We start from the raw sequence: 15162 nt of genomic DNA on the forward strand, positions 1-15162 counted from the left end.
TTAAACCGTGTTCATCTTCAAGTGAAGAATACGTGTCTCGTCAACTTCATTGCCGCCAGCTGGCTCGCGTCAACACTGAAGAAAAGCAACAGGATCGTGAGCTTGATTATGATGCCTCTCATCGTGGCGTGTCCTTCAGGCTTGGCGACGAAGTCTTCCTTCTTACACCCATTCGCACTCCCGGCCTATGCGAGAAATTTCAATTACGTCTTATTGGCCCCTACACTGGCTTGGAGCAAACGCCTCCTGTGAATTATCGCGTGGCATCCATTCTTCTTTCATCAGACCACCACTGCAGGGCAGCAGAAATAGTCCATGTATCCCGCATGAAGCCTTTAATACGGCGTTCCTCGTCGCTTTAAACTGCGGCCAAGAACTGCGGTCAGGATGACCGCTTTCACGTGGGGGGGAAGTTAGTGTAGACATTCATTAAGCACATCTACTATCTTTACACAAGGTCATCATCATGAGTGGTCGTCATCTTCATCTGCTGGGGTGACTTTGCTTGCTTGAGTCCTGTGCGTTGGGTGTGGTCGCTTCATCGTGTCTTCTGGGCCTAATAAAGGTTGCCTTCACCGTTACTTCACTATATATATATATATATATATATATATATATATATATATATATATATATATATATATATATATATATATATATATATATATATTGGAGAGTGCTACGATCCCCTTTGATGCCCTGGGAACTGCGTTCACGTACCCAGCACCTCCACCAATTTGTTATGGCGTTTATTAGCGGGCAGACAGCGAGTATACACAATGGCGACAGTAACGGCCAAGCACGGACTCTCAGCGCGAGCGGCGTTCTTGTTGGGTAGCCCCACTAGAAGGTACTCAAGAGTTCGACCCATTTCAGAGTTCGGAGGCTTCGCTACAATATATATATATATATATATGTATATATATATATTTGCGGATGACATTGCATTGCTGAGTAACTCAGGGGACGAATTGCAACTCATAATTACGGAGACAGAAGGTTATGTGGGCAGATGAGATTAAGAAGTTTGCGGGTATAAATTGGCAGCAGCAAGCACAGGACCGGGTTAACTGGCGGAACATGGGAGAGGCCTATGTCCTGCAGTGGACGTAGTCAGGCTGATGATAATATTTATTTATTTATTTATTTATTTATTTATTTATTTATTTATTTATTTATTTATATACACTGCTGAAACGCAGGTCGCAGGATTGAATCCCTGTGTCGCGGTGGCTGCATTTTTGAGTTGTACTTAGATTGAGGCGCACTTTAAAAGAACCTCAGGTAGCCCTCCACTGCGACGTCTCTCATACTCATATTGCGGTTGTGGGAACTTCAACCGGAACAATTATTTCCCCGCCACGGTGGTCTAGTGGCTAAGGTACTCGGCTGCTGACCCGCAGGTCGCGGGATCAAATCCCGGCTGTGGAAACTGCATTTCCGATGAAGCCGTAAATGCTGTACGCCCGTGTGCTCAGATTTGGGTGCACGTTAAAGAACCCGAGGTGGTCAAAGTTTCCGGAGCCCTCCACTACGGCGTCTCTCATAATCAAATGTTGGTTTTGGGACGTTAAACCGCACATCAATAAAAAAAGACCGGAACAATTATTAGCATTGTGCAAAGCGAGCTAAATTTCAGTCCTTCCGTTTCTTATCTAAGCTTGTCGAAAGCACGTGGACCATCAAAGGACGGCACACACCGAGCCCCCCGGCTATTGTTACTGATTTACATTGGGTCTCACAGGAAAAACGGGCAGTACGTGTGTCCTAGGCAGTGACATATCATAAAACAAACAAAGGAAACTTTCAGCGCGTGGTTAGACCATTGATATCATATTTTTGATGTCCTTTTTTTGTCGGTAAGTACTGACGCAGTTGACCCGGGTCATCCAATATGGAAGATATTCACATTGTCATGTGCAATATTGTTTCCTAGAAAGGTAAAGGCTTTATCTGTGTCATGAAATTATTATTATTATTATTAATATTATTATTATTATTATTATTATTATTATTATTATTATTATTATTATTATTATTATTATTATTATTATTATTATTATTATTATTATTATTATTATTATTATTATTATTATTATTATTATTATTATTATTATTATTATTATTATTATTATTATTATTATGTTACTATCATTATTATTAAGGCCATTTAGTCAGCATATGAAAGAATGAAGTGTAAATTTAAAGGCTCGCCTTCCTTGTTAGACACTCAGTAACACATAACCAATACACGTTGTTTTCGTAAATTTCATCATAACAGTTACAGCTCCTTACGTACGGAACACACGGAAAGGTGCGTACACCTAACATTTTGCCATTGTTCAAGAATACCATGCTATTTCTTTGTCTCGGTGACTGCAAGAGCTTAGGTTACCATTATTTTCCTTCTCGTTGTCTCTATTTTTCTATAGTTTGGTAATTTACTATACAAACCGACATACAAGGTCACTAATTATTACTGGCATCCCCTACACGTATTCTTTAGCGCTGAACTTTTTACGGGTGTTTTCAATGGTTTACATATTATGAACGAAGAACCTTAGGGTCTCGGCTTGTCGGCGTTGATAATATCTGGGGGTTAACATCCCAAAACCACCATAATATTATGAGAGACGCCATAGTGGAGGGCTCCGGAAAAGCTTGTAGGCGGGTCACGTCGTTGTCACAGTCCATCATACGCGCGTATGAACAAAAAAAATGAATAAATCTCACTACTCCTCATCAATTTATACTCGGCATATCATGAGTTAGAGGCTTGTCGTTACTGCACAAAACATTCTGTTTGGCTCAACAGCGGTGTCATAATTCTCGATGGAATCCACCAAGGTGCTCAAGTTTCCTCTCAAAGACCATGATACGGACCAGCAAATCTACGGTAAGGTCATTCATAACACCACTTTTTGAAACATATTTGCAAAGTAATGGTGCGTTAGTACACCGGTGGCGAGTAAAGCAGTTTTAAAGAGTTAAGATTTTGCTGTGAGGAACTCCAGCGCACGCAGCTTGCATTACCTTTACCCGGGTTTCTCGTTCATGGAGCTGAAACAGCCTTCCGTACGTGAACCTTCGCCACATTTTTTTATTAGGGGCGAAGCTCTTTATAGCGGCACCCATTCGTTCCTCGTGGTCGTAGTAGTAGTGTGTAAGCAGTCTTACATTTTGACCTCCAAGGTGGTGCCGGTAAGAGATTTCTTCTGTGCGTTGTTGAACAATAAAAAATTTGCAGCATGCGCGTTAACTAAAGGCCGAATTCTCCTGTCTCTCATTCCCCCTTAGCAGCCATTGGCATGTACATTGAGCAATATCTGACAAGAAAGGGTTGCTACGTTATACTCGCTGGTTGTAACCTCCTTCGTTTTCGAAAGGTTTAGCGAGCGTTGAGCCGCAGTGCCATGAATACAGTGAACTAGTATACCATGAACTCGAGGTGGTTAAAGGTGGGAAGTAGACACGAAGCGCAAGCCGTAAGAAAGTGTGCGTATGCCTCCTCTCGTTCAGTCCTTGGAATGTCCGCTGGATGGTGGTGCTTCTATATCAGGAATATATGATTAAAAGATGCGAGATGGTGGTACTTGGAGTGTTGAATAGGTGGACGAACGGACTCACAGACAGTTGCAGGGACAGAGGCACGGATGGCTGCACGGACGGATGAACGCATGGACGGACGAAGAAGCGGATGCATGGACAAACGCAGGGATGGACGCACAGATGGACGTGCAGACACACGAACAGACGCACGCATGGACAGACGGAAGCAAGAACGAATGGACGGACGGATGCTTCGCCCCACTCTCCATCATTCACTCCGTGGATATGCTGCCATTTTTCCGCATGACAGATAGCGCAAACACAGCACGGAGTATTTTCCAATTCACTCAACTTTCTACCCTATTTGATATTTTATTTTTGATTAGACTTTGTATTTATTTCTCGCATTTCTTCGCAAGCTCCAATTCTGTATCCCACCAGTTGTGTTTTACTTCGGGTTTTTATCAAAATAGAAAGCACTCGGTCGCACGAAATAAAAACACTTCAATAGCTCTGAGTTTGCTCGACAAATACTCGACGTTGACGCATGGTCTATGCTGCTTCTGAGGGTATAGGCTACTTGGCTTTTCAATTATTTGTAGCAAGATGTTTTGGTTTGTTGATTTTCTGCTTTCTAGTTTTGATTTTGTGCAACCGGTGACAGCGCTGCCCCAAGCAGCACGCCTATAGCACGCACGAAGAGGTACATAAGATCAGACATCTTGGCAAAAATTTGCTCGCAAGATAAACAACGAGGTCTTTGAGTTACCTTCGTTGTGTCTGTAAGCGCAAGTAACTTTCGAGAGAAACGAATATATATACGATGAGCGAGGAACGTCTGCGTTGACAGTCTGCGAGTCTTTTACTGCAGTACCACACGTAACTCGACTTAACGGCACGGTGCTGGCATGTCGGAACATTATCTCGGTAGAGCACTTGTACTCTGCAGAGCGAAGAAGGCTTTATTAGGTCCATTTCTAATCGACTGGTAAGCGATGCCGATAACCGCCCGCAGCGGGTCACGTCCGCCTTTGTTCGAGAGGTAAGCGTGAGCGTAAAACAGGCTTCTCTAATTATTATTGCGACTATTCCGGTGCCCAGTACCCCTTTCGAGAAGCACAGCGGTGATTCAAGTGCGCCACGGAGTCTCGAGTTTTTGCAAGTTCACTGTAAGATCTTTTGCTTTGGTTCAATTTTGATGATGACCGTGCAGTTAATTTGAGCAACAGACGTGATCAAGAATGTTGGCTGTAGTGATCATTTGGGCGGCACTTTTTTTTTTGCGTCTCCTGCCTCTGCCTTTCAATTCCATTATCTCTTTCTTCCTTGGTAAAGAATAACCTAATATAACTGGATCTAGTTAATTTCCCAGTTGTTATCTCGACGCTTTCTTTTTTTCCCCTTTACTTTTGTGTAGCTTGGGCATTCGAGACAGCTCGACGTGGTGCTTCTCAGGGGAAGGAAGTCGGTGCTTTCGTCTATATACCAGGCACCTCTTCAAAATCACTGCATTACCTCGACACTCTTCGCACTACTGCATTACGAAGCTTTGCTTTTTTTGTGAGCGTACATTCGATACCGCGTTATGTATTGCGCAACAGCCATTCTTCGAAAGCGACAGTCGCTCCACTCATGCCACGAAAAATCCTTTCGGAGGCACGCGCAGCGTGAAGCGCGTGACACGACTCGCCGAAGCGCCATCACCGTTGCCAATTATTTTGAGCCCTTTGCGCAAGGGCGATTGCGCGATGAGAGCTCCGAATCGCGTGCTGAAGTGCAGTGATGGTGCGTAGTAATGACAGTGTTAAGAAATACGAGTGTGGTTTGCCGGTACGTGAGACGGCAGCTGCTTTGCCTGAGGCGTCTCTTTTGGGAAAGTAGGTTCACCATGCTTGTGCGTGTCGACACCCACGAGAAGGCATGTTGCAACATCTCTCTGACGAAGTGAGGCTATTTGTCTCATCTCATTAATGCGATATCGTTAAAAAACGCGTGTCGAAGAAGATGTGGTGTCACCGTCGACGTGGTTGGCTATGAACGACAAGTCGGCGTTGAAGTAGGCGGGGAATCCGGATAGATACGCAGAGTAAGAATCAAAGTTTTGAACCGGAATCGTGTCCAGGTATCCACGTGGCAGTCGACTATTCTACCACAAGGAAACGACAGTGCTTGGAACTCCACCGGACAAGGACATGGTATAGTCTTCATGTCGGTAAAGAAGTCAGTTAACATGTGTAACATTTATTTTTTTTATTTATTTACAATACTGCTGACCCCAGTTAAGGGGTCGTGGCAGGGTGGAAAGAAACGTGTGCTACATTTCACAATAAAACAGACAAAACGAGCAAAACAACCATATTGAATTGTTTGCCAATTCACAGTGGCGCGTGAATAAGATCCTGCAAAGGGCACAAAAAAGAAAAGAAGAAACCGATACACGCATTGCAACAACACACACTGCAAAAAGAAGAGTACACATTATTGTCCGGCGAGTGCAATATACACCGAGAACCAGAACACTTATCAAGTGATCAACAAGACAGAAAAGTTTAAAAGTCAAGTAGGCTTTCAAATTTGTTAATATCAGTTTGCTCGACAACATGAATTTTAAGGCTATTCCATTCATTCACTGTTGTTGGAAAAAAAGAATACTTAAAGACATTGATTCTCGGCTGGAAGGGGGTAAAGTTCAGCGAGTGACGGTGGCGGGATGAATGACCTGAAGAAAAATACGTTAAGTATTGATGAGTATCGCTTTTGAGAAGGTTCTTCACAATTTTAAAAAGAAAGCGTAAGCGGCATAATTTATTTGTGTCTGCAATGTTCAATAAACCAGCCTTGACTGTCAGTTCCGTAACTGATGCGCGGCCATAGCAATTAAAGATAAAACGAACTGCTTTATTTTGTACACGATTTAATTTAGATAAGTTAGCCGCCGTGAAAGGGTCCCAAATTACATTTCCATAATCGAGAATTGGTAACACGATGCTTTTATAGGCTAGTAATTTTACGCTTGTTGGAGCATTTCTGAGAGACCTTTTCAAGTAGTGAAGTTTATACATTGATTGATTTGCAACGTTTGTAATGTGTTTATCCCAATGCAAGTTGTTACATATATGTAAACCAAGGTATTTATACTCAGTTACTCGTGTTAGAACGTTATTCTCGACTGTGTAATTGAAAATAACGGGGTTGCTTCTTGTTTGTGATTGACATAACAGCACTTTTTTTATAATTAACAGACATCTGCCATGTGTTGCACCACTGAATAAGATCGTTCAGCTTCAAGTTAAGGTTAATCTGGTCATCCAAAGAGTCTACAGCAGAATAAATCAGACAATCATCAGCGTACAACCTAATTTTCATGTCATGCTCGCCAACAATGTCGTTAACATAAAGAAGAAATAACAACGGACCCAGAACCGAACCCTGGGGTACACCCGAAGTGACAGGTACTATTTTAGAAGGAGTGTCGCTGAAGATGACATATTGGTAACGAGAAGTAAGGTATGATTTAATCCAACTGCAAAATTTATCATTTTTAAGAATGGCACGTAGTTTGATCATTAGTTTTACATGAGATATCTTGTCGAACGCTTTCGCGAAATCTATAAATATCACATCTGTTTGCTTACGGCCATTGATAGTCACGGCGAAGTCATGTACGGTTTCGACAAGTTGGGTCACAGTGGAAAAGCCGTGCCTAAAACCATGTTGCGCTGAAGAGAGGATCGAATGCGTTGTTTAAAAAGTAGATATGTGCTTATGAATGATATGCTCTAAAAATTTACAACAAGTGCTGGTTAAAGCTATAGGACGGTAATTCGTAACTGACTGTTTATCCCCTTGTTTAAATAGGGGTTTAATTTTGGACACTTTCCAATCTTCCGACAGGACGCCAGTTGCAAGAGACAAAGTAAAAATAACAACAAGGAACTTGGCGCACCACTCCGCGTATCTTTTTAGAAATGCATTGGGTATATCATCAGGTCCTGGAGATTTTTTTTTCATTCAAGTTGAGGAGCAGATTAAGTACACCGGGTTCGGTAATTATAACATCCTCAACAGATGGCAGCATTCTATATTTATCGAAAGGTGGGATAGTTCCGTCGTCAACTGTAAATACGGACTGGAAGTTTTCGTTAAATGAATTCGAGATTTCTGTAGAATCTGAGGTACAGATGCTATCTATTACGAAAGTGCTAGTTTCCGAGTGCTTAGGAGTTATACTTCGCCAAAGTTTGGAGGGCGATTCTTTAATCATGCTGCTCAAGCGCACAGTGTAGAATGCACGCCACTCTGTTTGCAATAGGTCTTTTAGTTTACGAGAGAGTTGGGAAATTTCTTCCTTTAGCTTCGTATTACGATTTCTTTTGAACCGTTTGTTCAAGCGATTAATTTTCCTTTTTAAATGAATGATGTCACGGGTGATCCATGGATTTGAGAGATTGTATGTCAGGGGCGTGAAAAAAAAAACGTCAGGCGTCACACCATGTATTTTTCATATCGCGTGTCGGCTGACAGCTGTCGATCTATCATGAAAGCTTGGGCTACAATCACTCATCGTTATCGCCACACCATTGACAAAATGGGTATCTACATAGGTGCGCATACCGCCGCACACTATAGCGTAGAGTGTGTTTGATTGATATGGGGAGTTTAACGTCCCGAAACCGCCATATTATTATGAGAGACACCGTAGTGAAGGGCTCCGAAGATTTCGACCACCTGGAGCTCTTTAACGTGCACCCAAATCTGAGCACATGGGCCTACTGCATTTCCGCCTCCATCGAAAATGCAGCCGCCACAGCCAGGATTTCATCTCGCGACCTGCGAGTCAGCAGCCGAGTACTTTAGCCACTAGACCACCGCGGCGGCACCAGACCACAGCTTCTAGACCACTGCAGCTGTCAATGCAGTAGGCGACCATGTAGAGTTTATACAAGTCAATGTCATGCGCGCAGACGTACCTTCACTCGGAGAATCTTTGAGGTGTCCATCTAGGTGCAAAACAAGGCACGCGAATAAAAAAGCGATGGCAATGAGGACTGCAACGCTACCTCGTTTCGCTATTCAATGTGAACAAGATAATTGTGTCGCGCACAGTAACAGAAATGAAATGACTAAAATCATCCGGGACTTTATTTTGAATGTAATATGCGTGATGAGTTGTTGAAGCGTTACGGCTTGGTGAGATAAGTGATTAGAATTCATCAAAAAGTTACGCAGTGCAATGAGACGGGAACAGAATGTCACTAAATATTGCTGTGTTATCATTAAATCTTCCTTGTGTATATTGTTCCCTTCCGTTGGCGTTGCGTCGGTATTAAGTAGGTTGTTCTTGTGTTGTCGTCGTCGTCGTCGTCGTTGTTGCTGTTGTTGCTGTCATTGCTGTTGTTGTACAAAACATATAGCTAGCCCCGCCGTGGTAGTCCGGTGGCTAAGGTATGACCCGCAGGTTGTGGGATCTAATCCCGGCCGTGGCGGCTGAATTTTCTATGGAGGCGGTCCTTTCTATTATTCTCCCTTTCCCACACCCCAAGTGTAGGGTAGCCAACCGAGCCAACCTTGGTTAACCTACCTGCCTTTCCTCTCTATTTATTTATCTCTCTCTCTTCTACGGAGGCGAAAATGCTGTAGGCCCGTGTGCTCAGATTTGGGTACACGTTAAAGAACACCAGGTAGTCAAAACTTCCGGGGCCTTCTATCACGGCGTCTCTCATTATCATATGGCGGTTTTTGGACACTAAACCGCAGATGTCATCAAAACGTATTGTTAATGCAGGCAGTAAATCCTGTGACTGCAAAGAAGGTCCATTTCGTGTTATTTCGTAAACTGCGGAGAGTTACTAAACAGCTTTTTAGAAGCTTTGTGTAGCTTCAATGCATATTGCGCACACAGGGGACAGCCTTGGATGAAAGGGGCATCTAGCCACGCCGTTGCCCTAATAATTAGGAAAAATTAAGGAAAAACCAAAACTAGCTTCTTTTTTTCCGGACTGCTTTGTTGAAGTGGTACCATTCACAAAAGGTGGATATAAATGTAGACTAAAATGGTGGAGAGATTCAGCATGGTCTACCCGGCTCGCTTTTTTAACACGTAAAGCCAAAATTGAAGTAAATCATGCATACATTACCCAACCCATACATGAAAACGACGACCACAGAAAATATAAACAAATGACAGCATATCCACGGGGTGAGACATGGAGAGTGGGGCGAAGCTGTGTCCGCATGCCGCTACCGCGCCGCTTCGGCCTCTCGTTCTCGTACGCCGGGATATTCTCGGCGGCGCCGTGCAGCTTAATGGCGCGCTTCTGCCTCGCGCGCTCGCACATTGGGGTTCCGTCTTCGAGCGCGAGCCACCGCCGCCTTGCGCGCACGCCGCTCTGCAGCTTTGTCCATCCGCCGACCTTCTGAGCGTGCGCGCGCGCCAGGACGTCCTTTATTTTACTACACCGCACCCCTCAGCATACGGCGCCGCCGACGAACATGCGATTTCCAACGTCTTCATGTGACGCCATTCCTATTTTCTCGCGCGCTCGCATATCAGGGTTCGTCTTCGAGCGCGAGCCACTGCCGCCTTGCGCATGTCACACTTTTCCACTGGCCGCGTCCGTCTGTCGTCTGTCTGTCTGTATGACACACGGATGGACGCAAAGACGGACGCTCGGACGCATGGACAGACGGCCACATGGACGAATGCAAGGACGGACGCATGAATGGATGCACGAGAGGACGGACGGATGGATGCATGGACGGACGCGCGGACGCGCGGATGAACGTCCTGCAGATGCATGAATGAACGGACGGATTGATGGACGCATGAACGAACGCAGGGAGGGACGTACGGATGGACGCACAGATAGACGCCCGGATGGAAGCACAAGAGGACGGACGTACGAACGCACGGATGAACGGATGGACGCATAGACGGACGGATGGCCGGAAGCACGAACGGAATGACAGACGCTTCGCCTCACTCATCATCATTCGCTGCCCCGCCGCGGTGGTCTAGTGGCTAAGGTACTCGGCTGCTGACCTGCAAGTCGCGGGTTCGAATCCCGGCTGCGGCGGCTGCATTTCCGATGGAGGCGGAAATGTTGTAGGCCCGTGTGCTCAGATTTAGTTGCACGTTAAAGAACCCTCCCCCCCCCCCCCGGTGGTCAAAATTTCCGGAGCCCTCCACTACGGCGTCTCTCATAATCAAATGGTGGTTTTGGGACGTTAAACCCCACAAATCAATCAATCATCATTCGCTCCATGGACATGCTGTGATTTTTATTATTTATCATACTATGAGTAACGTCCTACAGTATCATACCATTTGCATTTTTCAGCGTATATCCATTTCGTTATATGTGCAAGTACCGCCTTCTACGGCGGGTTCAAGAACTAAAGAGAGGTGGCTGCATACGATTACCACGGCACGCTCTGCCAAAGCCTTAAGGAGCTCCGCTCCCGGAAAATTCTCCTGAGTGATCGTGGCAAAGTGTTTCTCTTTTCTTTTGTCGACCAAGTTTTGCGCGCCTCCCGCAACATATTCATGGTAACTTCATAACTTCATGTTCGTGTGCCTTTTCACGCGCAAAGGGTACCAGTTCGACCTCGTGACCTTATGAACTACTTCTGCATATTTTTTTTCTCGTGTATGCTTTGCCAACTCAGATAAACTCTTACTACGTACAATTACGCTGCCTCGAAACTCAGTTCCTCGCTAATACCTTTTTTTTTGCAACGCAGGTACCACCACAATGGTAACCCAAGCAGAACCCAGCGTAACGCCCCATGCTGAACCACTGTTCGCCGAGCCGATACAGAACATAACGGTGCCTGTTGGCCGAAAGGTGACCCTGTCTTGCGTCGTCGACAACCTCAATAACTACAGGGTGAGCTATCTCCTTCGTGGCGCGCTCGTCCCAATATTTCGAACGTACAGGTCAATTTACGAATGGAAGGACGATAAGCAGGAACGAAGATGTGCACCATCCACCTCAGCGAAACAGTGGCTAGTGTACTCGGATGCTGACTCGAAAGCCGCTGGTTTGATCCCAGCTGCGTTGCTCACATTTCGATGGACGTGAAGTGGCAGGGTCCCGTATACTGTGCGAGGTCGGGGCACGTTAAAGAACAGCAAATGGTCAAAATCCGGAGCCCTCCACAACGCGTTTCTCATAATCTTATGGTGCCTTTCAGATGTAAAACACGTTATATTATTTTATACTATGAAGTTCTATAGAGGAGCCTATTTAAGACAAGCATCACGCTCAGTTTGTTGCGAGGATAACATTGAAATAACGCGCAACCGTGCAGTTAGAACTTCATAGGTTCGTCTGTGCGGCGTCTGAGAGCCGCGTTTTTATTAAAATAATGTAGCGCTGTGCAATTTCAGCGTTGTGTAATGTTGAACGAAATAAATTTTGTTTAATGCGCTTTGAAAAAGCTAGGATAATGACATAATGTCCTACTTATCCTTTGTTAATTTGTTTATTGGAGAATGCACAAGATGGCAGCTACACGTCTTATTATTCTTCAATATCTCCTCATTTTGCAACGTAATTTGCTTTGAGCCTAATCCAACCATCTATTTCACTAAACTTTACTGTAGTAAGCTGAACCAGCAAAATAACGGTTCGCTCCTTTTGTCAAGCCACATCTTAAGTGTGTCTGAGAAATTGCGGTAATCTCCCTTACGCTGAGCACAATCCAGACATTTTGCGTATACGCCGCATATTTTTCACGCGTTTTTGTTGCTAACTTCTCCAACAAGCCGAGCTGAATAAGCCAGCCAGAATTTTGTTGCTGCAAACCCACGCCAACTAAGATATCTGGATTTACAAACAACGCAAACAACGTACGGTTTTACGGCGTGATCGCTTTGAAGCAGCAGAGGGAAATTCTCAAGGAGAGCCACGGTGGCTGTTATGCGAGCCGAAGGAACCTCACATAAAAGTAAGACATCTTTACCTTATCGAGAGGGCGCACTTGAAGTAAGCACTCGGCGTTCTCCGTGAGATAAGTGTGTTCGTTATATCTCCACAGATTGAACAATGAGGCAGAGGCTTACCATCTCGTACGAGCTTCCAGCGACAATAGATGAACGCCATGCGTGCGCCACAGTACGCGCGACCACTAAACGCTCAACGCGCGATAAAAACAGACCCGCTTCGCGCACCTAATTCAGCTGTCTATGGCAACATCATCGCCTGCTGACACCCTGACAGAGAAACGGGATGCGTCTTGTTTGCGCACACAACATACGCTAAGCGGCTTACCGGCGATCACAAAAGCTATGGCTTGCGAACGGAAGCTCCCATGCACAATGCTCTGATCAGCATAAGCGGTGCGACGCACGCGACTGAAAGCATTGCTTTTAAGCTCTTTATCAGCCTCGTGTGGATGACGTTAGAACCAGACTATAGCTTTGTCTTTCACATTCCACTGTCGTTTTCTTTTTAATCGGGTAAAAAATTTTAGTTAGCGTGACATTCGAGAGATAGTCGCTGCAGTCGTGTGCGCTCATTGCTGTCGGCACCCGTTTATGACGTGCGGGGCACAAATGAATGAAACCGTTGTATTCCAGAAGGAAACTTCTCCGACTGTGTGGGGCATATTACATCACCCCACGAATGCACGAAGTTTCAGTGCAAACGAGAAAACTGCAGAAGTGAAAGAGACGTAGACGTGGGGTCACGATTAGTCGCTGTGCTTGACGTTTTCATTCCACGTTACGGTAAAAAAAAAAAAGCTCTTTCGCCCTTCTTTTTTTATTTTTGCTTATTTTTCTCACTAGTTCACCTGTAAAAACCGAGCGAAAAATTCGGCAGATCCCACGTACCTTGAGAATCAATCTCTCGTGAAGCATGCGCCTGTGACTGTGTTGTATTTTTTTTTGGGGGGGGGGGGGGTGGGGCAAAACGATACGAAGTTGCGCTAAAGATATATACAAACTCACGCACTGAAATATGTTAAATATGCGTTTTATATTACAAGTTGTTCACAGTTGCGTAATTATGCCAACATCAACATGGACATCAACAACACCATAAGCGGTAAGCTGATATAAAGCGCTGCTGCTCGCGAGTATCGTAGCCCTGGACACTGATTCATAAATAAGCTTAAGCGCATGACACCTGACTACAATTGATGTTTACCCGACGTTACGGCTGTATCGCAAAAGTACATATGTAATGTTTATAAAATTTGAAAGCCAGCACTGCAGCCACTGACGTTTCACGAACATTAGGGTCTGTTTCGAAAGTAGTTCTGAGACTTGGCGTAGCTCTGTGGTAGAATATTTGTTTGCCACGCAGAATGTTGGGCTTCGATTCCTGCTAGGACCCTGACATTCAGTCTCTGCATTCATCGAGCCTACGCTACCAATGTTACATTTCTTCTTAACGTTCGGCGGTAAAGTTACCCATGTAAGTTCTCAGTGCTCATGGTTAAATATAAACTGCCAATCACCTGTACTCCACCCACTGTTATGCCTGTGAGTCCGCAGCGAACGTCCATGTCTCGGAAAAAGGAAATCTGTGTCAAGGCCAGCACGCGAGCCCGCCTGACGCGATGAACAACTCAACGGCGTCATCACACGACGGCGCTTTGCACTAACATGTCTGAAATAAGGGCGGAGTTGAGTGGCCTGCCTTGTTTTTCTTGATTTTGTCGTCTCTCTCTCTACAGTTGTTTCTTGTATCTCTTTCTGTTTTATCTGTATCTTTATAGTTATTGATTTCTCACTCATTTTATATTTATTTATTCCTCTCATCCCGTTGTTTTTCCAACCTTGTTTCTCTCTTTATCTCTCTATGACTTTCTATCTCTATTTTTGTGATTATTCTCTTTCCTCCTTTTTATTTTTCTCTTTCTTTTTCTTTCTATCGCGTTCTATTAATTTTTTCGTTTCTTTCTCTCTGTGCGGATGTTTTTGTGTTGTCTTTCTTTTCATACCTCAATGTATTTATTTCCTTTATTTATATCTACTTTCAAGTTCCTCTTTCTTTTTGCCGCATTATTTCTCTCTTTTGTATTTCCCTTTCCGACCTCTTTCTGCTTATGAAGCATCACAATGTGCAGAAACACTCCCTTTCTTGATTTCCTACCTGGTAATAGATCATTAAACAAAGCTGCAGCATCAGGTGGGCTTGTGGCGCTTGTACTATTATTGTATACTTGTATAGAACAAAACACAAAACATGGAAAGAGGAGTATTCAGGGGCCGTCACTTCATCTAGCTGCCCTACGTGATCACTCTGAAGTCAGGTAGTTCATGACACATATAGGATCGGTGTAGAAAAACATGTTCTGTCAAAGGGCATCTACCCGCAACTGGCGGCGACCTCGGTAGCCCACGTGCACTCCACGACCCCTGTCGGGTAGTGATATGCCGGACGCTGCCAGATTTCACCATCTACTAAAAACTCTGTAACGGCTGCATTTAAAGGCAATCAGATCGGCTGTAGCAGCCTTGTGGGCCAAGCGTAATGCCGACCTCTTTCTCAAGTTCTTGTTATCGGCCCATTACACGTCTGGATACTTCGTTGCGCAAACCATACCGAATGATTAGGAACCAGCGAGATAATCTTAGAAACTTCCGACGCAATCAGGAGT

At 44.5% G+C, this 15162-nt stretch overlaps 1 protein-coding gene across 1 annotated transcript in view; it reads left to right on the forward strand.

Annotated features, from left to right (window-relative positions):
* Nucleotides 1-15162, forward strand: part of LOC142769591 (lachesin-like) — a 51773-nt gene that overhangs the window by 19587 nt on the left and 17024 nt on the right. Inside the window, exon 2 of the mRNA XM_075872651.1 lies at nucleotides 11293-11438. Within this exon, the coding sequence (XP_075728766.1) occupies nucleotides 11293-11438 (146 nt within the window). The remainder of the gene's footprint in view (nucleotides 1-11292; nucleotides 11439-15162) is intronic.

Source organism: Rhipicephalus microplus, chromosome 1 (genome assembly GCF_043290135.1).
Source record: "Rhipicephalus microplus isolate Deutch F79 chromosome 1, USDA_Rmic, whole genome shotgun sequence".
Lineage (NCBI taxonomy): Eukaryota > Metazoa > Arthropoda > Arachnida > Ixodida > Ixodidae > Rhipicephalus > Rhipicephalus microplus.